Genomic DNA, 24,447 nt, shown 5'->3' on the forward strand with positions numbered 1-24,447 from the left:
GCAGTGTGTTTTTTTTTACTAAAGTCCTGTAAAGCCTTGCTTATCTGTATTTTTATAGTCTGTACTACTAGTCATCAGTAAAATGTTTTTTGATGATGTTTCCCTTCATGCACTAAGCCTTATTTATCTTACTTTGTTCTGCTGTGCATTTCATTGTTATTCTTTTTGGAAAGTTAAACCTAGCTAACCACTTAGCTTTAAGTAAAGATTATTTTCTTTGTTACATATAGTAGATTAATTGAGTGAGCAGTGGAGAATTATGTAAAAAAAAAATATATATCTATACATATATATCTATATATATGTAGCAGCCCTCGACCAAGACAACATATGAGGAAGCGTGGAGTTCGACTGATGCGATTTATTTATTTCTTTTCGAGCACCGTGAAACTCGCTCCGCTTGCCAAGGGTGCAAACTTTCATCTTTGGACACAGCGATCTCCATAAACCTTTGAACCTTCATGCGTAACTCTGCTCAAGCCCCCCTGCCTGCTCGCCGTGAGTGACGAGCCGAGTGTGACGCGTGCGCTAAAACGTGTAATTCATGTTCCGGGGTGGAGCAACAACAAACAACCCAAATAGGCTCCTTTGGCCACTTACAATATATATATATAGAGAGAGAAAATATAAAATAAAGTCCAAAGTAATAATCTTAAATAAAAGCAATGCAAACAAGGACTTGGATTTTGTTTTTGCTACACACCAGAAATAACCATGATTGAGGTCTGGGTGTGTATTTCCACTTTAGTGCACGGTTTCACACGTCTTTCTATCACTTCTCGTTTTACATTCCTCTTGTCCTTTACATTTCCGGGCAGTGCTTTGAATTAATGAGCCCTGGGTTTGCTACGGCTCTCGAAGCAATTTTCATAGATATCATCTGTTTGCTCATGCTGAAAAACAAACAAACAAATAGAACAAAGAATCAGATATTTGCATACTGCAGCTCAGTCGGATGTCAGTGTGTCCACAAAGCCTTCTGAATCTACAGACTGTATAAAAAGATCACAAACATGTTTTATATTTACCATGTCTGCAGGGAGAGAGTGAACGCAAGTGCTGTGAAAGACAGAGACATGGTGTTAATACTTTTGTGGCATTAGCATTAGCATGGTATTAGCATTAAAGATGTATATGAGCATATAGTCACATGTTCAAAAGGACAGAGGCGACTTACTCTGAACCCTTTCTGCAGACTTTCAGCATAATGATCAACCCTATTATAAAGATCAGGCCACACACACAAGGCACAGTGGCAGCCAAAGCGATCGCAAGCTTATTCCAGTGTTTAACTTCCACAGGGTCTGTGGAGAAAAGAAGCGTTTAATAATCACTTTAAGTCTAACATGGATAAATTGTTCTTTAACTCATGTTTGACTTTTGTGTATAAAATCTAAGCAGCATTAAATGCAAAAAAAATGTTTTAAGTAAAGCTCAAAGTTATGCATTAATGAGGGCATTGCAACTTTGAGTGCTGGGTGGGCGCGGGCTAACTCGTCAACATTAGCTAATTTGCTTTAGTTTTATTAACGACCGGCTTATTTTATTTTGAAATGTTATGAGAATCAGTGTCTGTGCTCACTGTATAGTAGAACAACTACGGCATAGTTGTTCTTGCCAAATATTACAACTTAACAGCTAGTAGCATTATCAAAAAAAATAATGTCAAAAATAAACCTGAAGGTCAAGAGCTTTTCTGAAGAGTCACCAAAATATGAAAGTCAGCTACAATGTTGATGTAGAACTAACAAGGCAAAATTGTAACAAGTAAAAAAGGAAGGAAACCGTTTAACTGTCACCAGAAATGCAAAGCGGTTTTTAAACATGGAGGACTGTGGCTTTAACCGTCAGCCTGCCTTATCTGCCACCAGGAAGGTACTCTGTTTTCCCACCAACAGTATTAACTGCTGGTCACAGCAAATGAGTATGAAGCATGTGTACATGCACACAGAACAGAACAGGTTTTGAAAGGAAAGTAGGAAAGAAGATTTTGAGATTTGTTTTGTTTTTGTGTCTTTTTGCCAATCTAAGTAGTGCCTATAAACGAGGTGATCCTTACAGGAAAAGTTGAAGCACTAACAAGCCTTACCCAGCATTTTGTAGTCAGGCTATCAGTCTGCTGCTGTGACTTTCCATAGAGTTAAACAACTGAAATACACATTCAAGCAGCTAAATTATGTTGTTTACAGGTCATTAGCATCTTTTGAACATCACACATCACTAGCAGGATCCCGTTTTGTCATCGGATTACATTCAAAAATAAGTTTGAGATAAGTCATAGATATTTTATTTGTGTGAGCTTTATTATCGGACTAAGGTTTGAATCACATTGTGAACTGATATTTTATGTGAAACAAAAACTCATATTTTCTATTCAACTTCAGAGCAAATGTTTTGCTTTATTAAGCCATGAAGACACAGGCTACAGGGATCTTGGCTTCTTTCTTGTGTGCATTTAATATGCCTACTGAGTAGCAATTAAACCCTTTGTTTTTATAAAGAATTATATCGTAAATGTTAGGCTGGTTATTATAGCGATACTCACATCAAACAGTGATATTAAGTCATTCACTTGTTTTTAATCAACAACCCAAAAAAGGGACTGAAAGATGACTAGGATACTGTAAATTCCGAGTCCTCGTAAACGCATCCAATGAAAGTGTTTTCGTCTCCACCGTCTGTTTCGTCTCGGAGCAGAGGAAAGATGCCGGTGTAAAGAAGCTGCGCACATGGATGGATGGATATGAATAATTTGGACGTAAACTATGGATAGGCCTGTGTTTGGGTTTCAGGAGCACCACTATGCTTTTACTGGTGTTAACGTTGATGGTTCCCACAGTCACAAACGGTATGTTGGCTCAGTCCTTCTGAAAAAATAGCCTCCATATTTTCTAGGCCATTTCATGGTAAGTAGATAAATTATTAGGCCACTAACAGAAATGTATACAGAACTGAATTATTAAAAACCTCGAAAGAGTTGACTGTGTGTTAAACCTTTTCTTTAAAAAGAGATCTTGGAAAACATATTTCCGGTAGGTTACGTTATTTACGTTCAGCATCATCCTTCAACCTTTCAGACGGCAAATTATACATTCAGATACAAGACTAGCCTATAAAACAAAGACTTGTATCTGAAACCGGGGTGAAGATAGTTTCATATTTAACATTCGCCTGTTTTCACGTCGATTACCTTCAATAGCTCTGAGTCAAAGCATCGATTTCTCAGTTTGGGGATATGTTGGAGAGCAGATTAAGACAGACGTTTCACAGTTTTGATAAACTTCTAATAACCAAAGATGAGTGATGTGTGATGTAGTGATGCAAAATGACGTTTTTTGCATCACAAGACCGGCCTGTCGGCAGCAACCGTCTCGCGGCTATATTGCTGGACGCCGCCGGCCGAGAGCAGCCGAGACATAAGGCCTGCCTGTCGGCGGCGGTGAGGACGAGGAGCTGGGGCCGGCTCAGGCTGGGGCGGACTGGTAGTGTCGGTGCTCTCACTGTTTGTCTATGGACACAGACATAGAGTCTGTTTTCTGACAGGAATTTACAAGATCAATTCTGGAAGAAATCTCTGAATCAGTTGAGGAAACGGTCTTATGAAGTAAATATGTCTGTAAATGTTTTTATTTATATATTTCTACTGCTATACTGTATATTTTGGAGAAACTGTAACGATAGAATTTCCCTCTGGGATTAATAAAGTATTTCTGATTCTGAACTAGAGGACCTTAGTGGGAGTGGCCTGTGGTGCTGTGCATTCTGGGATTTGGTGTCTTTCATCCACATAAGCCAAAAAGACACTTTCTGTCTTTTCTCGGCCAAGAAGGCACCAACTTCAAAATGTATTTCACATTTCTACATATATGACCCGATGTCAATACAGAGTCATGTTTCAACGGGTGAAGTATCCCTTTAACAACTAAGTGGCTAAATTTGAGCCTTAAATGACATAGATACAGCTTTTTACCACATCTCATATCTCATCTTGAGATTGCATGCACATGCCTCCTCAACAAGTTGCCAGGTTTTCATTGTACCTCTATCGTTGTGTACACTTCGTCTGAGTGAGCCTAATTCAGACTCTTCACAATCAGAATCTGGTGCAGTCACCAAACTTTTGTGTTGGGTCGAAAAGTACAGAGTTAATGTTTGTTTTTTTCTACAATATGTAGCAATGCATTATCTCTGGAGCATTATCTCTATACTTAAAAATAAATTAAATAAAACATATTTTCTTAATACTTATTTCTGCATTATTTATTTAAAGTTAATGATTGATAATATTGTAATTCTCTGAAAAATATACTTTTACTTTTTGTATTGGTTCAATTGACAAACTTATAACCAATAATGCATCTAAGGAAAAAAGTAATGCAACTAAACATTGGTAAAGCTCTGAGAACTACTGGATGAAAGTAGATACAAGATTGAAAAGATAAGGGTTTTTTTGAAAGTGGGTTAAGGTGGTTTGAAACATTTAAGGTCTTTATTTAAGGAGAAACCAACAGCTGTGAAAGTTGTGAGAGGATGTTTGGGACACATGAGAGGTGATTTGATGTCAATAAAATAAAAAATGAGAAAGCTATTGAGATTATAACCTTGAAATGTGCTTATTTAAGGCAATATGTCATTGATAATGATGATTTACAGAGTTATTTTTATTTTGTATTCATTGGTGTGAAATGTTAAGGGCTGTCACCTATAATAGCAGTGGATTGAGATGTCTATGTTGAAAAACAAAGAAGTTACTGAATATTGAAATGAACCGTATTGCACTTTTCCGACGGCCCCCAACTCCGCCTACAGTCATATGTTCGACAGATATTCAGTTCTTTGCGCTCCTAGCTGCATCGTCATCTTTGGTTATTTGAAGTTTATCAAAACTGTGAAACGTCTGTCTTAATCTGCTCTCCAACATATCCCAAACTGTGAGAAATCGATGCTTTGACTCAGAGCTATTGAAGGTAATCGACGTGAAAACAGGCGAATGTCAAATATGAAACTATCTTCACCTGGTCGATCGCTCTGTGACAGAAGAGAAGTCTGTTAACAGATTCTTCACATTCATTCACTAACGTATTAACAACGTTTCAACTGTCACATCATAAATATGTTGGTGAAAATGTCTCCAAACGAAGGAACACTACACCAAATCCTCTAACTGAAAAATAAATGTCAAAATAAAAAGTTCTCTATCTCGATATAACACCTCGTCTCGCCCCACTCATCATTATTTACACTCACAAATACAAAAGGTTTTAATATCATCCAGGTGACTTTACATGTGTTATTCTAAATCAGCTGATAACTCAAAGTTTATGTAAACGTCTGTAACCGCTCCATTACAGCTATGAACACTGATAGAAACTATTACAAATAAATATTCTTTAAAAATAAAGATCCCTCTCAGGTGTGGTAGAACTGAGCCTGCAAGAAATCAGCAGAAAGAGAAAACCCTCCGGACCACGGCACGAGAGTGAACAAAAAGGAGTAAACCAAAAACTGTTGAGTTGCTAAGTCACACAGTTTATTACTTGCAGCAAGGAGAGAAGTTCAACGATGCATACAGGATACACAAAGTAAGTTCTCTGCCCGCTCTTGGGGCGTACAATCTTTATATTCTTGAACGTACAGTGCGTTCTAAGTTCACAGAGTAGGAACAGAGAAAAGGATGTAGTTTTATCTATGCCAGCACCTTGTGGCCTGTGGTACCAATATGTGGAACTTGTCCTTGAGTGACTGAAGAAGTATTCCTTATAGAGGAGCTGTTGTTGAATCTGTGTGTGTAAGATAAGAAAATCTGAGGTGAGGTGAGTATCGGGTAATGTTCGTGTGCTGCAGTGGTCATATAAGGTCATGTTGCATGTATATGTGAGGCTATGTCTAATGCATTGGATCAGTTAATAAGCAAACATAAAAGTATAAAGAATATAAGATTCCACACAGGTAACACGGTTAATAATGACTCATCAGGTGTTTAAAGTCAGTTTCCTCTGATGTCTCGTTTGAGCAGTTTGACAGAAGAGACTGAACAGACACTCACATACATGGTTAATTTTATACCGTTATGTCGATCTCTGTTCAGAAATGTCATATTTTAAATGTTTACATCACTGCTCATCAGATTTAGGCTCATACTTTCTGTTTTAAAGTACGGTTTTCATTTTTTAAGACTTTAAATCGGTAAAGACCCCAACTAGTCCATTAACCGCCATTCATTCAGATGGAATGATTTCACCCAGAAAGGGGCGGGGCCGGCATCGTTTGGGCAAAGTACCCGGATGGGTTGCTCTCATGAGTAAGGTTTTTAGGCTACGTTGTAATTTTCTCATATGGACACAAAGGGAATGCAAGTTTTTTTTTCGTTTTTTTTTCTTTAAGTAGACCTATTTGTATTCCAGTGAACGTTATCTTGTGCATCTTTACAGCTCTGGAGGTTATTGGAGGAAGAACGACAACGGTGCAGGGAGGAGCAGCTGTCCTCCCCTGTAAACTCATTGATACCACAGAGACCCTCACACAGATTTCATGGCAGAGAGTGACCAGAGGAAAACCTTGGACGGAAAATTTCTATACAATCTCGTCTCATTATGGACCGAACTATATCAATGGCCGTGATGATCGGTTTAGGTTCATTGGGAGTTTAACAGACAAAGAGGGTACTCTCCAGTTATCGAATGTCAAACTGATGGATGAAGGCACCTACACATGTATGTTCACTTTGTTCCCCAGCGGGATCCACGAGACAGCGATACCTCTTAAAGTTCATGGTATGATACATTCAAAATGCTACTCATGTTGTGTTTGTATGTGTGAGTTATAAACATCTTAAGAGTCTGTGTTTTAACTTTGTTGTTGACTGTCGCTCTCTTAGTGCCTCCGGTCACAAGCCTGAAGGATGCTCATCCTGCTTTGGGTAACGACGAGGTGCCTCTTATTACCTGCACGGCTGCTGGTTCCAAACCTCCTGCAGAGGTGAGGTGGCTCACTGGTACTCTGGGAGAGAAAGTGAGGCCGTCAACCAACTCCAGCCTTCATGCTAATGGTACGACTACCACAGTCAGCTGGCTGTTTGGAGCGCATAAAGAGAACTCAACGATCGTTCAGTCCAGTGTGTCATCACCAGTCCTGCTCTAGAGAGAGAAGAAACCCTGACCTCCACCATACATATCCACTCTGTAGCAGGCTGTGCACAATACTACCAGGCCGACACAGCCGCTTTCATTTTGTTTATGTGGGTTTTCTTTATTTCCTGTTCTTATTTGAACTAGATCATTGAGCTGAAACAAACCCTCCCTTAAAGCCTCAGGACCCTTGGAACACAAGGATAATATAAGACATGACATAATAAAACAGAACAATAAATCTAAAACTCTGAAATACACAAAATACAAAACTAATCAACTCCAGATCATGAACACTTGCAAACATTGTTAATGATTTTACACCGACTAATTTGTCATTATTAAAAACAAGTTACTGTATAGACATTTGAAAAAAAAAATGTGTGTTGTCCCAAATAAGTGCTTTATAATGAAATCAACTGGTTGGGACGGCCTCACTACGGGAATACTAAAACATGTAGCCTAACTGTATAGTTTAATACAAAAACAACAGATACAGATGCAAATAGCCCAGAGAGAATATAATGCAGTAAGAGGTCACTAAAATACTTACTAAAGGAAATGTAGCTCTTTGGATAGTGAACATCTCTTCTATGTAACAACAGCACTTTCAAAGTCAGTCACAAGAGCTCTAAAAGACCTTTGTTTTATTCACAGTATTTGTAGATCATGTAGAAAAGTTTTTCTGTGAATGTATTGAATGTATGGTTCTTCCTGGGATTTTAGCAGCTTCTGCACTCTGAATTGTTTTTTATTATTAAGTGCAATAAAAATCATTTGTATTGATCTAAATGTAATTCATATGTATGAACTGATCACTGAAAAAAGCTACATCAAATGTTTAGTAACAGTAATTGAATATATTGATTACTTCATTGGTATAGCTCTAAGAAACAACATCATGGTATGGGATTACATTCAAAAATAAGTTTGAGATAAGTCATAGATATTTTATTTGTGTGAGCTTTATTATCGGACTAAGGTTTGAATCACATTGTGAACTGATATTTTATGTGAAACAAAAACTCATATTTTCTATTCAACTTCAGAGCAAATGTTTTGCTTTATTAAGCCATGAAGACACAGGCTACAGGGATCTTGGCTTCTTTCTTGTGTGCATTTAATATGCCTACTGAGTAGCAATTAAACCCTTTGTTTTTATAAAGAATTATATCGTAAATGTTAGGCTGGTTATTATAGCGATACTCACATCAAACAGTGATATTAAGTCATTCACTTGTTTTTAATCAACAACCCAAAAAAGGGACTGAAAGATGACTAGGATACTGTAAATTCCGAGTCCTCGTAAACGCATCCAATGAAAGTGTTTTCGTCTCCACCGTCTGTTTCGTCTCGGAGCAGAGGAAAGATGCCGGTGTAAAGAAGCTGCGCACATGGATGGATGGATATGAATAATTTGGACGTAAACTATGGATAGGCCTGTGTTTGGGTTTCAGGAGCACCACTATGCTTTTACTGGTGTTAACGTTGATGGTTCCCACAGTCACAAACGGTATGTTGGCTCAGTCCTTCTGAAAAAATAGCCTCCATATTTTCTAGGCCATTTCATGGTAAGTAGATAAATTATTAGGCCACTAACAGAAATGTATACAGAACTGAATTATTAAAAACCTCGAAAGAGTTGACTGTGTGTTAAACCTTTTCTTTAAAAAGAGATCTTGGAAAACATATTTCCGGTAGGGTACGTTATTTACGTTCAGCATCATCCTTCAACCTTTCAGACGGCAAATTATACATTCAGATACAAGACTAGCCTATAAAACAAAGACTTGTATCTGAAACCGGGGTGAAGATAGTTTCATATTTAACATTCGCCTGTTTTCACGTCGATTACCTTCAATAGCTCTGAGTCAAAGCATCGATTTCTCACAGTTTGGGGATATGTTGGAGAGCAGATTAAGACAGACGTTTCACAGTTTTGATAAACTTCTGTTCCAGTGAACGTTATCTTGTGCATCTTTACAGCTCTGGAGGTCATTGGAGGAAGAACGACAACGGTGCAGGGAGGAGCAGCTGTCCTCCCCTGTAAACTCATTGATACCACAGAGACCCTCACACAGATTTCATGGCAGAGATTGACCAGAGGAAAACCTCGGACGGACAATTTCTATACAATCTCGTCCGGCGGACCGAACTATATCAATGGCCATGATTATCGGTTTGAGTATATTGGGAGTTTTACAGACAAAAATGGTACTCTCCTGTTATCGAATGTCACACTGATGGATGAAGGCACCTACACATGTATGTTCACTTTGTTCCCCAGCGGGATCCACGAGACAGCGATACCTCTTAAAGTTCATGGTATGATACATTCAAAATGCTACTCATGTTGTGTTTGTATGTGTGAGTTATGAACATCTTAAAGGGATACTTCACCATGAAACATGAATCTGTATTGACATCGGGTCATATATGTAGAAATGTGAAATACATTTTGAAGTTGGTGCCTTCTTGGCCGAGAAAAGACAGAAAGTGTCTTTTTGGCTTATGTGGATGAAAGACACCAAATCCCAGAATGCACAGCACCACAGGCCACTCCCACTAAGGTCCTCTAGTTCAGAATCAGAAATACTTTATTAATCCCAGAGGGAAATTCTATTGTTACAGTTTCTCCAAAATATACAATATAGCAGGAGAAATATAGTAATAAAAACATTTACAGACATATTTACTTCATAAGACCGTTTCCTCAACTGATTCAGAGATTTCTTCCAGAATTGATCTTGTAAATTCCTGTCAGAAAACAGACTCTATGTCTGTGTCCATAGACAAACAGTGAGAGCACCGGCACTACCAGTCCGCCCCAGCTCGAGCCGGCCCCGGCTCCTCGTCCTCACCTCAAAAATTGTCATTTTGCGTCACTGGAAGCTCCTTTTCAGACTCAGAAATACAAAGATTTCACATCTCAGGGGAAAATGAGGGCGGGATGCACGACCATTCAAAAATACTACCAGGTTTCTAATGATACAAAGATTAATGTAAATGGGTGAAGTATCCCTTTAAGAGTCTGTGTTTTAACTTTGTTGTTGACTGTCGCTCTCTTAGTGCCTCCGGTCACAAGCCTGAAGGATGCTCATCCTGCTTTGGGTAACGACGAGGTGCCTCTTATTACCTGCACGGCTGCTGGTTCCAAACCTCCTGCAGAGGTGAGGTGGCTCACTGGTACTCTGGGAGAGAAAGTGAGGCCGTCAACCAACTCCAACCTTCATGCTAATGGTACGACTACCACAGTCAGCTGGCTGTTTGGAGCGCCTACCAGAGAACTCGACGATCGTTCAGTCCAGTGTGTCATCACCAGTCCTGCTCTAGAGAGAGAAGAAACCCTGACCTCCACCATACATATCCACTGTGGGTATACAAACACTGTCCTACATCAGTTGTTTTATCTGTGGTTAATGAACTGTGTTTTTCAGACCATTTTTGAAGCTTCTGTGAGTGAATGGACACTGGTCATGTTTTATTCCTCCTCATCATCCTCTTCTTTTTTTGGTTCTCATCGTTGTATAAGACAAGCCTTCACCACTGACCAATGGCTTAGCTAACTTTTTGTTTTTGTTTTTCAAATAGCCTGACATGTGATGCTCATAAGATTCACTTCTTTAAATTTTGCAGGATGGTCTTTTATTGAGCTGGTCTTTTTTATTCTATAAAGAGAGATTTTTACTAAAAAAAAAAGGGAACATGCCATGTTAATATTCCTGCTTCTTTAGGATTATTTTAAAAGTTGTGGATTTCATTTTCCAGTGGGATTGTGACATTTACTCTGCCACTATTCCCTCTCCCTCTGTTCATTGTTGTTTCTCTAATGGGCCTTGAAAAAAGCACATTCATCACAATCAAGTAAAAGTGCATGGCCATGCCAGAAAGGCAGTGTATCAGAAGCATGATTGGGCTAGTTAGCTCTAAAGCCAGCCAGCTGTACAGTAGCACAATCTTTTAGTATTGCAGCAGCAGATCATGTTGCTTCAACATTGGACCCCTGCCTTTTATTCCCTGCGGTTGAGCAAGACGCTATTTTTTCTTTTTTTTCCATAAAGTTGTTTCTTTGGTTTTGCACAACTGCAGGGTTGATTTTATTTTTTTTCACAAAAGAGAATCTTTGATGTGGATATATTTCATATCATTCACTAAATCTCTCTCTGCCCCTGCTAAATTTCAATGATATGAAAATAATTCAATTGCAGCACTTTTCTTCTTCCTTTCATGAATGGGACCCTTTTTTGTTTTTTTTTACTTTTTTTGCTCAGGATTTTGATTTGAGTTATTTTACACAACTAACATGCACTTCCTTTGTTTAAATTGTGCACCTTCACTTTTTACAATACATTGTCTGTAAGCGAACTTCAACAAGTCTGTGAAATGTGCAGGCAGGCCATCCCATATTTTCACTCAGACACGCCTCTGATAACGGTGTATATGTTTTTCCACATACTCACATCAATCAGCTGCAATAATAAAAGTTGATTTGCTTTAACTTGCTCTTAACTGGGAAACGATGACATCAGGGCACATTTGAGGAACACATAAACATAAACAAATACGTTTTTTGGGAGTTGTATCCTGATCATTTTGGGTCTTTTAGCCGCTCTTTTTAAAGTGTCTTGGTGCTATACAAATAAAGATTGATTTTACTAAATTAAACTCATATGTATTGAGTTTATATTAAATCATGGGAGTCCTCTCCTGGTCTTTGGAAACAGTGATAAAGGTTGCAGATACATTAGGAGGGTCACCCACTTACCCACTTGTTGTTGCTTTTGGCTATTAACTGCATCACGGGAGCCTGAATCAGCTGACCTAAGACATCATTTCATAACCAAAGCATATAAGTCACAGACAGCCAGTCTCATATCATGTGAACGTATCATCAGGCCTGTTTCTTAATCCATTGGCCAGATTGAGGGGATTTATTTTCACAGTGGGCTTCTCTCCAGAAATGTTTAGAAATCAAGTACGATTAAATTTATTTTTCATTTATTTTGATGAAATCTGTCATATCATTTTAAAAGGACTATTTATTTTTTTTTTTTTTTAAGGTTTATTTTTGGGCTTTTTGGGCCTTTATTTGAGAGATAGGACAGTGGATAGAGTCAGAAATTGGGGAGAGAGAGAGTAGGGAAGGGAGCCACAGTTGGGATTTGAACTTGGGCCACCCGCTTGGAGGACCACAGCCTCCATACATGGGACGTGCGCACTAACCACTGCGCCACCAGCGGCCCTTAAAAGGACTATTGAGTTAGATTATTTGTCAATAAGACCGATATAAACTGATAGTAATGGCTTTTTTGGATTTTTTTTTTTTTTTTTAATCGAGAAAAATAAATATTAGAAATGGGATTTCAGACAATTTGACATCATCTGAATAGTGTAGGTAACAAAACTTTCCTTTGTACGGATTTTGTTTCTTCCTCTCAGTCTGCAGGAACAGTTACGTCTCTTGTTTCTGATGGAATTCCCCCAGAAGCCCTCATGTGACACATACTGAAATGCTCCACCTAACTAATAACAAAAAGTCACAGCATTATCTGCAGGTTCTGGTTACACTTTCATTTATCTATTTTCAGGCTTTATTTAACATTCCAGTGGGAATGTTGGACCTTAAGTTCTCATAGTCCTGACAAACAACAGCCTCTATCTGAACAACAGAATTTTTTTTACTTACTGCTGATAAAGAGTGTGGTGTCCTGCTCTCACAAGTTTTAATTATGGAGGCCATTCTGAGTTTAAATGTGTATATATAATTGACTTTTTAGAGAGAATAATAACACACCTCATTCTGTCTTCCTGTTTGTCGCAGCTCCTCCTCTGGAAGTGAATATTACTGAAAGGTCGGCACACTCCTTTGAATGTCTCACAGAGGCCTATCCAGCTGCGAGCTTTACTTGGACAAGGTATAGACGTTTAAATAATCAGATTCCAGAGCAAAACATTTTTAAAATAACATTATTATTTCTGTTTTTTAACCTTGGAAGCATTTCAGACGCTTACAGAATTTGTTTAACAGTGAATCACTTGTGCTCAGTACCCAAATCAATTGGAGTGGTTTGTATTGTTTCTTTGTGGAGCATAAATAAGACTGTAGTGGCTATTTGTCCAAAAAACAAAAAAAATCTAAATAAACTAATATCAAACATAATCAAAGGACCACTGATGCACCATGGGAATGTGATGTACGCAGGTAAAAGAAATCCACGGTCCATGCAAGAGATCTGCAGTTTATTTGGTTCAAAAGAAAACAAACAAAAGAACAAAGATAATCATGTCTCCTGCTGCCTCTCATAGGCCCACCCAGGTGCATGCTGGTCCTCTACCTGCCTCTTACTTAAATAACCTCTAGTGCCCACAGTGTTACCCAAATACCTAACAAAAATGCTAATGCAAAACTAAATTTACTAAACAAACAACTAGCAAAAAGGAAATATTACCCAAAATCTATTAACGTGTAGAATAATTAAATAAACAACAACACCCAAATATTAATAAACTAAATACCAAAACTAATTCTAACAACAATTAAGTAGCTCCAACAAAGACCAAAAATGTGTTTTAATGGAGTTGAAAGTAAATTTGAAGAAAAAAGAAAACGTATTAATTGATAATCAACACTGAGAATTAGAGGCAGCAAACTAAGTGTCTACTTAACCAACACTGTAACAACACAGAGAACTGTAGAGAAAAATAAGATAGAACTTTATCAGAACCAGATAGAGACAGGGACTCAAAAGCAGACTCACACGTGGCTGAGTTCAGGAACAGGCAGAGTTTAATTACAGTCCAGGTCAGTACACAGGAAGGCAAATCTTCAAGGCAAACAAATCCAAAGGGAGCAGGCAAAAGGCAAAACGGTAAGACAGGCACGGTCAAAAATCACTATAAGTCTACAAGGAAAAATCTTGGAACAAGGTGACACACAGGAACACACTACAAACTGGCAACATGAGGGGGGAAACACGGGGATGTATACACACAGACAATCAGGGCAGGAAAACATGAGGAGCAGGATCTGAAAGACAGAGGCAAGGGTAAGTACAAAATAAAACAGGAACAGACAAAAATACTAAATAAATGAGTAAAAAACAAAACATGACACTAGGTAACTTTATGGATCCTGTCAAACTTAAGAATTCATATAATTCCATAAAATGAATTAGCCTGGAACCAATCAGTTGATTTTGCAGGTCTGAAGTTGTTTAAAGGTCCCATATTCTTCTTTTTCTGGTTTTATATGCTCTTTAGTGTGTTTTCATGTCCTGTGCATGTTTAGGCACATCTCCTACGTCCTCCTGTTAGCTGTAGCATTAGCCGCATGTAACGCTTGGTTCTAGCCCCCCTCGATAAAAATTTGTCAGTGCGGCGCTCATGTTGAAATTTCCGAGAAGCGTGCTGAGCAACTGACCAATAACGACAGAGCGGATCTGCAGACCAATCAGAGCAGACTTGGCCCACGTGGGGTCTAACAGTGGGGGCACAGCAGAGCGTAGCTGACGGACTCAGAGCGTAGAGGGAGCAAGGAGGAGCAGTACATGAAAACAGACACTTTTTTTAGAACTTTATCTATTGTGAACATACAAAAGTAGGAACATAGATTAAATATATACGAACCCCAAAAAGGACATAATATGACCTCTTTAAGAGATTTATGCAGAAAAAAATATCAATCTGTTCTATTTTTATAGCAGTTTTTTGGAAGTGGACATTTTTGTCCTTAGTGACTTAAGAGGGTCGTGAATTAATCTGATGCCTGAGGGTTAAGGGAGCTATCATCAAGTTCATATGACACTTTCATGATTCAGAAGGTTCTTCATCAGTAACAGCCATTGTTTGCTCTTAATGAAAAGTCTCATCAGTGTCCGTATGGAAGGGATCAAATGCATCTACTGGAGCATGTAAAGCGTTTGTTGAGTTTGCATAGTGGTGAGCTCCCAGCCAACTGTAACCAGGCACCATGTCTCCTAGCAACCAAAGGTCATTGGTCCTCCTTCATAAGGTTTTAATGACACAGTGCAGATGTTGCAAACAAAAAAAGATGCACACGTTAAATATGATGCGAAGCAACGACTGCAACCACGCCTTTACTGTTGAACATTAAGAACGCTCCAATGATCCCTTAAACTGTGTCAAAGTCTATTCATGCTGTTTATTTCAGTGTAAAAAACAGACCAAGACTGTTAAAGCCCACTGAAATGTCTAATTTAAGAAATGTCAAAGGAAAAGTTCCTTGTAATTTAAAGAAGTGTTATAGTCATAATGATGCAGAAAGAAATGTGAATTTATTGGTATCTAAAGCTCAGTCTAAAAGGCACATACTGTGCAAAATACACTCACCCAAATTAGTCCATCTTCTCTTTCTTCTGCCTGCTCCACTTTCAGAAAACGTGTGCTCAAACAGGCCGTTTGGAGATTTTCCCTTTGTGACATCACAGAAGGAAATAACTCTTCCAAATGGGTGGGTGACACTCCCACAGTCCGCCTTCTCAGCCTAAGTAGTTGGGCATGGTGCAAGAATCGGGCGGCAGTAGCTCAGTCTGTAGGGACTTGGGCTTCCTGACCACTGCCGAGGTGCCCTTGAGCAAGGCACCGAACCCCAAAACTGCTCTGGAGCACTCGCTGTGAGACCTCTCTATTAATGCATGTCCACAGGATCCTGTTTGTGCATGTGTGTGTAGCATGTTCATTAAACAGAGTGTAAAAACTGAATTTCCCCTCGCGGGATTAATAAAGGATAAATTATAAATTAAGAAGGCCCAAGCTCTTCTAGAGGGACGGGTGGAAAAACACCGCTCATTTACATATTTAAAGGTACAGACACAGAAACAACCTGTTCTGAGCAGGGCTGAACTAGAGGGGTTTATAAAATACAGGATCAGAGTAAACTAAACTAAACTGAAAACAACAACTTTGGGATATTGTTCAGATTAAACAGACGATATCTTTGGTTATCAGGTGAGACAGACTAAGAAACCCCCCCACCCAACAAGACGGGAATACAATGTGCAATAATTAACTAACCGCTGCTAACTGTTCAATATTACTTGTGCAATAACTTTGTAATTCACTGCTTTATAATTGTTTATTTCTTTACTCAGTCACTGCACAATAACAACTCTATATACTCTTTCACTGCACTATAACTTCACTTATCTGCACTATATCTCTATATATATATATTTGTTTAACTAATCAGTCACTGCACAATAATAACTGTATATATTCTTTCAGTCACCACAACTGTCTATTTATTTATTATTATTATTATTATTATTATTATTCATTCACTGAACTGCAATTGGCCACTCTGGCCACTTTTCACAAACATATTTGTCTTCATATAACCACAAATATATTTTTGTTTTTGTAAACACTGCTGTATAGGATTTCTGCTAACAAAGTTTAGTTGTGTCCTTGTATACAATGATAATAAAGATTCTATCTTTCTATATTTTTAGAAAGGATTACAGAATTTGTATTTGATTTCATGTCTTTGTAAAACTTTCGACAGATGGTGACCCTTTTTTGTTTTTGGGGCTGGAAGTCTTTGTTAAGCTCAGCATTGTTCTAACTTTCAGATCTGAGCAGTCGTGGCCTCAGTCCGGGGTCCGAGTTGACGGTTCAACGCTGCAGTTTCTGAGCATCACCTCCGAGCTGAACGGCCTCTACCAGTGCGAGGCGTCGAACCTGTACGGGAGTAAACGTGCTTACCTCCGTGTGCATTTCACCTCAGGTGAGATCCCTTTTGACTCGCCTCCAGTTATTTAAGCAGCCAAATGAGTTTATTATAGCACGTTGTTCCCATGGAATCCTTAAGGACATGGTGAGAGTTGAAATGTTGGATATACTTGATTAGGATTCCTCTGAGACTCCTCCATGCCGAGAATATTGAGATTTTTAAACGCAGTCTTAAAACTCATTTATTCAGTCTGGCTTTTATATAGTGCTTTATATTAATTCAAATCTTAACATTATTGTTTTGTCTTTTTTTTATCCTACTACAATTTTAAATATTCCTCACCTATGTATTAATTTTAATATCTTGCTTTTATGTATATTTTTTTAATTCTTATGGGTGTGCATTCTCTCAATTATTTTATAAACTACTTTTTTGTCAATACCTTTTCTGCACTCTTGTAAAGCACTTTGAACTGCAATTTAATTTGTCTGAAAGGTGCTATATAAATAAAGTTTGATTGATGTGTGTAGATATTTCAGCTGTGTCCAACTGTAAGAAGACGGTCCAGGACCAGCTCAGGCTACCCACATGGCACAGGAATGCCTTTAAAGTTGCTTTAGCCTCCCTCTCTGAGCCTCCCTCTCTGCACTTTCAGAAACAAACCACAAAAGTTTCAAGTTCTCAGACTCTAAAACTGCAGCTACTTAAAACCTAAAGCAGGACCAGTCTTTTGAAATATTGTATATCCTCGTCATAGTCATTTTTATTTTTTTAGTTTCAGGACTGGCCAGAAAAGAGAGGATAAAAAACATTTAGCAGGGTTTTAGTTGCATTGCATTATTTTTTTAACCCGAAAATGCTTTAAACACCGACAGTGAACACCAGCTCATGTTTGCAAAACAATTGACCTATTATGGTCTGTCGACCACAGCTGTTCTCTCTCAGTTTTGCAGCAGCTGTGTGATTCAAAATATAACTGTTACTGTAGATCTGTTGTCTTTTAGGGCATCTGTACTGAAGATACTGTCGAACCTGAAACCAACAGGGATCGTTATCATTTAAAAATACTTTGTTAAAGTATCAGAGTGATAAAAACGCTGACATCCTTAGCCACAATAAAGATAACTTGTTATGTTTAGTATGTTATTCACAGAATTCTATTTAATCGTTAACCATTAGCAGCTGATTTAATGCCTGGCTGGATGGCAGCTGTCAGCAAATTGTTAACTTAACTGAGCTGTGTAGTTTGTTTTTTTTTCCGCCTGAAGCTCCCAGTGTTACCTGATCTGTCTGGATCTGATCTTACTGCTGAAGGAAAAGGAGCTGAGAGGTTTAATAAGCTTCAAAGTGTGATTCACTGCAGGCCAGTTGTACTAATTCAGATTCAAACAACTTTATTAATCCCAGAAGGGCAATTCAGTTTTACAGCCTACTGAGTCTTGTAAAGAAAAAACAAAGACGATAAACAAAATGAGAAGCCAGAGCTAGCAAATCTAGAAATTCCAGATATGTATCTAATAAACAGATACATTCTACAATTCAGTTAGCAGACGCTTTTATCCAAAGCGACGTACATCAGAGAGTAAGAACAACACAAGCAAGGATCTAGAAAAAAGGGAACAATGTCAGTAAGAGCAAACGATCAGCTTTGAGTCTGATTGGACACACAGGTGCTGACAGGAAGTGACCAGAGGCAAAGCACAACATTGAGGGCAGTTCTTGAGAGCTCTAATCAGTATAGAAACCATCTTATAAGTCGTCGTTATCAAACAGAAACCATCGTCATTACCATCATCATCATCAATAATATGGAGACCATCATCATTAAGTTAGTAGGTATTCATGAAAGAACTGGGTCTTTAGCTTTTTCTTAAAGGTGCAGAGGGACTCTGCAGATCCAATGGAGTTTGGAAGTTCATTCCACCACCGGGGGGCGACAGAGGAGAAGAGTCTAGTCAGCGTCTTAGGACCCTGTTGTGAAGGTTGGATCAGACGCCTTTCATTGGCAGAGCGTAGTGGGGGGTGTAGACCTGGATCAGAGAGTTAAAGTAAGGAGGAGACGTTTGTCGCTGTTTTGTAAGCGAGCAGCAGAGTTTTAAATTTGATGCGAGCAGTAACTGGGAACCAGTGTAAGGAGATGAACAGCTCTTTTACATAAATGAATGGACCTCACAGGTCACCTAAGGGTGCAGTAACAGTCCATTCAGTATTGGGCTGCATTGGATTAAACAAACTGGTCGTGCAAATCTGTACTTCCTGTTACTTCTTCATGTTCTCCTCTGTCCTGTCTCTCTACAGGATCCAGCGCTGCCAGTTGGACCCTCTTTGTTCTTCTGCTCGTCCTCGTTGTTGCTGCTGTCTTGTGTTGCTTTTATAAACGTATGGAAATTGCAAGGTACAACATATGAAAGTATCTCAAACACTACAGTGAACTATTCAATTCTACTATTAAATATAAAAGCTTATACGGTTACATACTGTGACTACTAACTTTTAGTTGTTTTTTTTTTAATTACCTTGTAGATTCATACTACGGGAAGAAGGCGGCACACGAGGCAAGATGCAAAAGGTTCCAACGACTTCCAGCTCACCTGACGGCCATGACAGAGTAGAAGAGGGAGGGGAAACAGAGGTAAGATATTTGTTACATGGTATGTATTCAGGGAAAGGTGAAATTCCATGGGTCATGTGACGATGACATCATCAGCTTCATGTTGCACTAACACCTCCAACACCTTCACCTGCAAATACAGTGGGTACGGAAAGTATTCAGACCCCTTTACATTTTTCACTCTTTGTTTCATTGCAGCCATTTGCTAAAATCAAAAAAGTTAATTTTATTTCTCATTAATTTACACTCAGCACCCCATCTTGACAGAAAAAAACCAGAAATGTAGAAATTTTTGCAAATTTATTAAAAAAGACAAACTGAAATATCACATGGTCATAAGTATTCAGACCCTTTGCTGTGACACTCATATTTAACTCACATGCTGTCCATTTCTTCTGATCCTCCTTGAGATGGTTCTGCTCCTTCATTGGAGTCCAGCTGTGTTTAATTAAACTGATTGGACTTGATTAGGAAAGGCACACACCTGTCTATATAAGACCTTACAGCTCACAGTGCATGTCAGAGCAAATGAGAATCATGAGGTCGAAGGAACTGCCCAAGGAGCTCAGAGACAGAATTGTGGCAAGGCACAGATCTGGCCAAGGTTACAAAATAATTTCTGCAGCACTCAAGGTTCCTAAGAGCACAGTGGCCTCCATAATCCTTAAATGGAAGAAGTTTGGGACGACCAGAACTCTTCCTAGACCTGGCCGTCCAGCCAAACTGAGCAATCGTGGGAGAAGAGCCTTGGTGAGAGAGGTAAAGAAGAACCCAAAGATCACTGTGGCTGAGCTCCAGAGATGCAGTAGGGAGATGGGAGAAAGTTCCACAAAGTCAACTATCACTGCAGCCCTCCACCAGTCGGGGCTTTATGGCAGAGTGGCCCGACGGAAGCCTCTCCTCAGTGCAAGACATATGAAAGCCTGCATAGAGTTTGCCAAAAAACACATGAAGGACTCCCAGACTATGAGAAAGAAGAGTCTCTGGTCTGGTGAGACCAAGATTGAACTTTTTGGCTTTAATTCTAAGCGGTATGTGTGGAGAAAACCAGGCACTGCTCATCACCTGCCCAATACAATCCCAACAGTGAAACATGGTGGTGGCAGCATCATGCTATGTGGGTGTTTTTCAGCTGCAGGGACAGGACGACTGGTTGCAATTGAAGGAAAGATGAATGCGGCCAAGTACAGAGATATCCTGGAAGAAAACCTCTTCCAGAGTGTTCAGGACCTCAGACTGGGCCGAAGGTTCACCTTCCAACAAGACAATGACCCTAAGCACACAGCTAAAATAACAAAGGAGTGGCTTCGGAACAACTCTGTGACCATTCTTGACTGGACCAGCCAGAGCCCTGACCTAAACCCAATTGAGCATCTCTGGAGAGACCTGAAAATGGCTGTCCACCAACGTTCATCATCCAACCTGACAGAACTGGCGAGGATCTGCAAGGAAGAATGGCAGAGGATCCCCAAATCCAGGTGTGAAAAACTTGTTGCATCATTCCCAAGAAGACTCATGGCTGTACTAGCTCAAAAGGATGCTTCTACTCAATACTGAGCAAAGGGTCTGAATACTTATGACCATGTGATATTTCAGTTTTTCTTTTTTAATAAATTTGCAAAAATTTCTACATTTCTGTTTTTTTTCTGTCAAGATGGGGTGCTGAGTGTACATTAATGAGAATAAAATGAACTTTTTTGATTTTAGCAAATGGCTGCAATGAAACAGAGTGAAAAATGTAAAGGGGTCTGAATACTTTCCGTACCCACTGTACCTGCTGCTGTCTGTTTTCAACCAGTGTTCTTTGACCTGAGAGACAGAAGCTCCTGAATGCATCACAAAAAGGCCTTTTCCAATGTAGTGACTTAACAACCTAAGAACTCCCAATGGGTTTTCTTTTTCAAGTTATTCCAAGATTTATATAAAAAAAAAATACTATTTGCAGACTGAGTGGAAATAAATCAAGTTTTAATGAAATGTTTTTGCCTTCTCTTCCTCAGGGACCGCTTTGAAATCAGCAACAAAAGAGGATCACAGCTGGACTGCAGGTGATTTGCAGACTTCCAACACTTTTCATTCCTGACGCAGCCGGCTAGTGAAAATAGGCAGCATTCCTGGTGCTTTACATTTTGTTGATGTCATTGACATTGGGTTTTAAAAATACCCAATTTCTCAATTCAGATATTTAAAGTTATTGTTGTCAAATATTACAACTTAACAGCTAGTAGCATTATCAAAAAAAATAATGTCAAAAATAAACCTGAAGGTTAAGAGCTTTTCTGAAGAGTCACCAAAATATGAAAGTCAGCTACAATGTTGATGTAGAACTAACAAGGCAAAATTGGAAAAAAGAAAGGAAACCGTTTAACTGTCACCAGAAATGCAAAGCAGTTTTTAAACATGGAGGACTGTGGCTTTAACCGTCAGCCTGCCTTATCTGCCACCAGGAAGGTACTCTGTTTTCCCACCAACAGTATTAACTGCTGGTCACAGCAAATGAGTATGAAGCATGTGTACATGCACACAGAACAGAACAGGTTTTGAAAGGAAAGTAGGAAAGAAGATTTTGAGATTTGTTTTGTTTTTGTGTCTTTTTGCCAATCTAAGTAGTGCCTATAAACGAGGTGATCCTTACAGGAAAAGTTGAAGCACTAACAAGCCTTACCCAGCATTTTGTAGTCAGGCTATCAGTCTGCTGCTGTGACTTTTCATAGAGTTAAACAACTGAAATACAAATTCAAGCAGCTAAATGATGTTGTTTACAGGTCATTAGCACTTCAGTTACAAAGCTGCTAAGAGGAGCTTTCATTTTGTGTTCAATTTGACTACTACCCCCTGGTGGCTAAAATGGGAACAGATTTGTGAGATGTTTTTTATCTTTCCATGGCTATTTAAGATTGTAACTGTGATAACAAAATGCAGTTATTCATTGTGTTGTGTTGTGTTGTGTTGTGGGGGAGGCTGTGGCTCAGTTGGTAGAGTCGTCACTTCTCAACCAGAAGGTCAAGGGTTCAATCCCCAGCTGTGCAACATCTCTCTCTCATCTCTGATGTACATCTTGTGTCTGCTAAGTAAATTGTAACATCTTTGGTGACAATAAGCTATCATCAATGTATGCAATTGCTTAGGAAGGTCAACCAGAATTTGATGTTACATGTTATGTAACATTCCCCTTATCATTTATTTGAGTATGTAGAATCCTCTAAGTAAAACATAATGTTCCTTCCTTTTAACTTAAAGGCTTTATATGTGATTTTTTGATCCAGTAGAGGTCACCCTTGAGCACCAGCATGAAACCAAAACAACTCGAGCTGCATTGTTGTGTTAGCATGCTAATGCTAGCGATCTTTATTATGCTGGTATCTTCACACTGCATGTAAATTTACCTGAAATGAGCGTGATCTAGAAACACAGTTAAGCAGTGAGTACAGTATGTTATTCTTCTTTTCTCTAGTCCCTCAATTAAACAACTTTTATACGTGAGGGGAGGAGTCAGCCGGCCGTCCTGGCGATGTAAACAAACTGAAGATAGGACTCTGAAAACATCACAGACAGTGGGACTCGGGTGTTACACCCATTGTAGACAGTCATGACTCACAGAGTTATTTTCAGAGGATATACTTGATTTCTACATTTAAGTGTGAAAAATCACATATAAAGACTTTAACACTAAATGCCAAATTTTTCCTGTGACAAAAAAACAACCTCTAAATTACATCTCAACTCTTTGGCTGACGTGTTTGCTGTTGAAGGGAATGCAGCATGTTGAGGCTGAGAATGTTTTTTTTAGTAACATGGTGCTAAACAGTAGAGTGTTCTTTTAGACTGATAGCTGCAGTGTGTTTTTTTTTTTTTTTTACTAAAGTCCTGTAAAGCCTTGCTTATCTGTATTTTTATAGTCTGTACTACTAGTCATCAGTAAAATGTTTTTTCATGATGTTTCCCTTCATGCATTAAGCCTTATTTATCTTACTTTGTTCTGCTGTGCATTTTATTGTTATTATTTTTGCAAAGTTAAACCTGGATAACCAATGATGCTGTAACCACATTTTTGGTTTTTTTCTTTTTTAGCGGTAAAACATTTCACTTCCTGCTTTATGGTTATCTCTTTACTTCATTTAGCATTTTATTTAAACTGTTAATTTATTAATGCTTGTAGAAAAGCATCACAAATTCTTCAATCCCATGTCGTTCATTTGTGTGTCCTCCTCACATACCATCCCTTATGTGTAACCTGTGGTTAGCTAGGGATCGTTTTTCTTCATGGGTTGGACTATGACACCTTATTTTTTTTACCACAAAACAAATGCCCACAGTGAGGGCAAAGAAAGAGACCAAAGCTTGTCTTCATGACTGAATGAATGGAAACAGCACCTGACAGGAAGTTGGGCTGAAGGAAACAAAACTGCCTTCTTTGTTGTGAGACAGCAATGAATGACTTGTTAAATGGGCTGTATTTCTGGAATCAGATAAGTACTTCTTTTGTCAAGACTTGCACGACTAAAGTGAAAAACACTTTTATATCTTTACAGTTTTATTATTCATTTTTGATCACTACACTTTTTTTTTTATCTGCCACATCGTTTAGCTCGATTTAAAAATAAGTTTCTTTAATACTGAAAAAGTTGTCTGGTAAACACATCAACAGTAACACTGACTGGACAACTTCCCCCTATCCTTTAAAGCTGCACTTTTTCTTAGTACAGTTATAGGCTGTTTGAACAGGCTGTTTTTTTTCTGGCCTGGCAGTCACTGTCCTTTAAATAATCTGTTTGAGGGGAAGTAGGTATCAAAAAAGAAACACAGATCTAAAAAAAAAACCAGCTGAGAAACAAATTCCAGAAAGACTGAGTTAGTAACTTGGAGGTCGACACAGTGGAACATTTGTAGCACATTAAAGGAGTAGAAAATATCAACAAGAGGAAGAAGAGTCACCCCAACCAAAAAAAAATCTTTAATTGGTTATACTGGGCAGAAAATGTTTCTATGCAGCTTTAAGTAAAGATTATTTTCTTTGT

At 38.7% G+C, this 24,447-nt stretch overlaps 2 protein-coding genes across 4 annotated transcripts; both read left to right on the plus strand.

The window, feature by feature from the left end:
- Window positions 1-2,259: 2,259 nt before the first annotated feature.
- LOC132986830 (nectin-1-like) lies at window positions 2,260-7,232 on the plus strand. The gene is made up of 3 exons (XM_061053481.1): window positions 2,260-2,848; window positions 6,432-6,773; window positions 6,878-7,232. The coding sequence occupies exons 1-3, from the start codon at window positions 2,803-2,805 to the stop codon at window positions 7,138-7,140; spliced, it is 651 nt and encodes a 216-aa protein (XP_060909464.1). The 5' UTR covers window positions 2,260-2,802; the 3' UTR covers window positions 7,141-7,232.
- Window positions 7,233-7,276: 44 nt separating this feature from the next.
- LOC132986822 (nectin-4-like) lies at window positions 7,277-23,307 on the plus strand. 3 transcript variants are annotated; one of them, XM_061053470.1, is made up of 8 exons: window positions 7,277-8,640; window positions 9,114-9,452; window positions 10,197-10,499; window positions 12,949-13,042; window positions 16,718-16,872; window positions 19,117-19,213; window positions 19,342-19,398; window positions 21,502-23,307. In XM_061053470.1, exons 1-8 carry the CDS (start codon window positions 8,595-8,597, stop codon window positions 21,563-21,565), a joined length of 1,155 nt encoding a protein of 384 aa, XP_060909453.1. In that variant the 5' UTR covers window positions 7,277-8,594; the 3' UTR covers window positions 21,566-23,307. The 3 variants fall into 3 exon arrangements, with proteins under 3 accessions (XP_060909453.1, XP_060909452.1, XP_060909455.1); XM_061053469.1 differs by lacking the exon at window positions 21,502-23,307 and having other exon boundaries at window positions 19,342-19,564; XM_061053472.1 differs by lacking the exons at window positions 9,114-9,452; window positions 21,502-23,307 and having other exon boundaries at window positions 19,342-19,564.
- The last annotated feature ends 1,140 nt before the right edge of the window (window positions 23,308-24,447 follow it).

The sequence above is a fragment of the Labrus mixtus genome, chromosome 13 (genome assembly GCF_963584025.1).
Source record: "Labrus mixtus chromosome 13, fLabMix1.1, whole genome shotgun sequence".
NCBI lineage: Eukaryota > Metazoa > Chordata > Actinopteri > Labriformes > Labridae > Labrus > Labrus mixtus.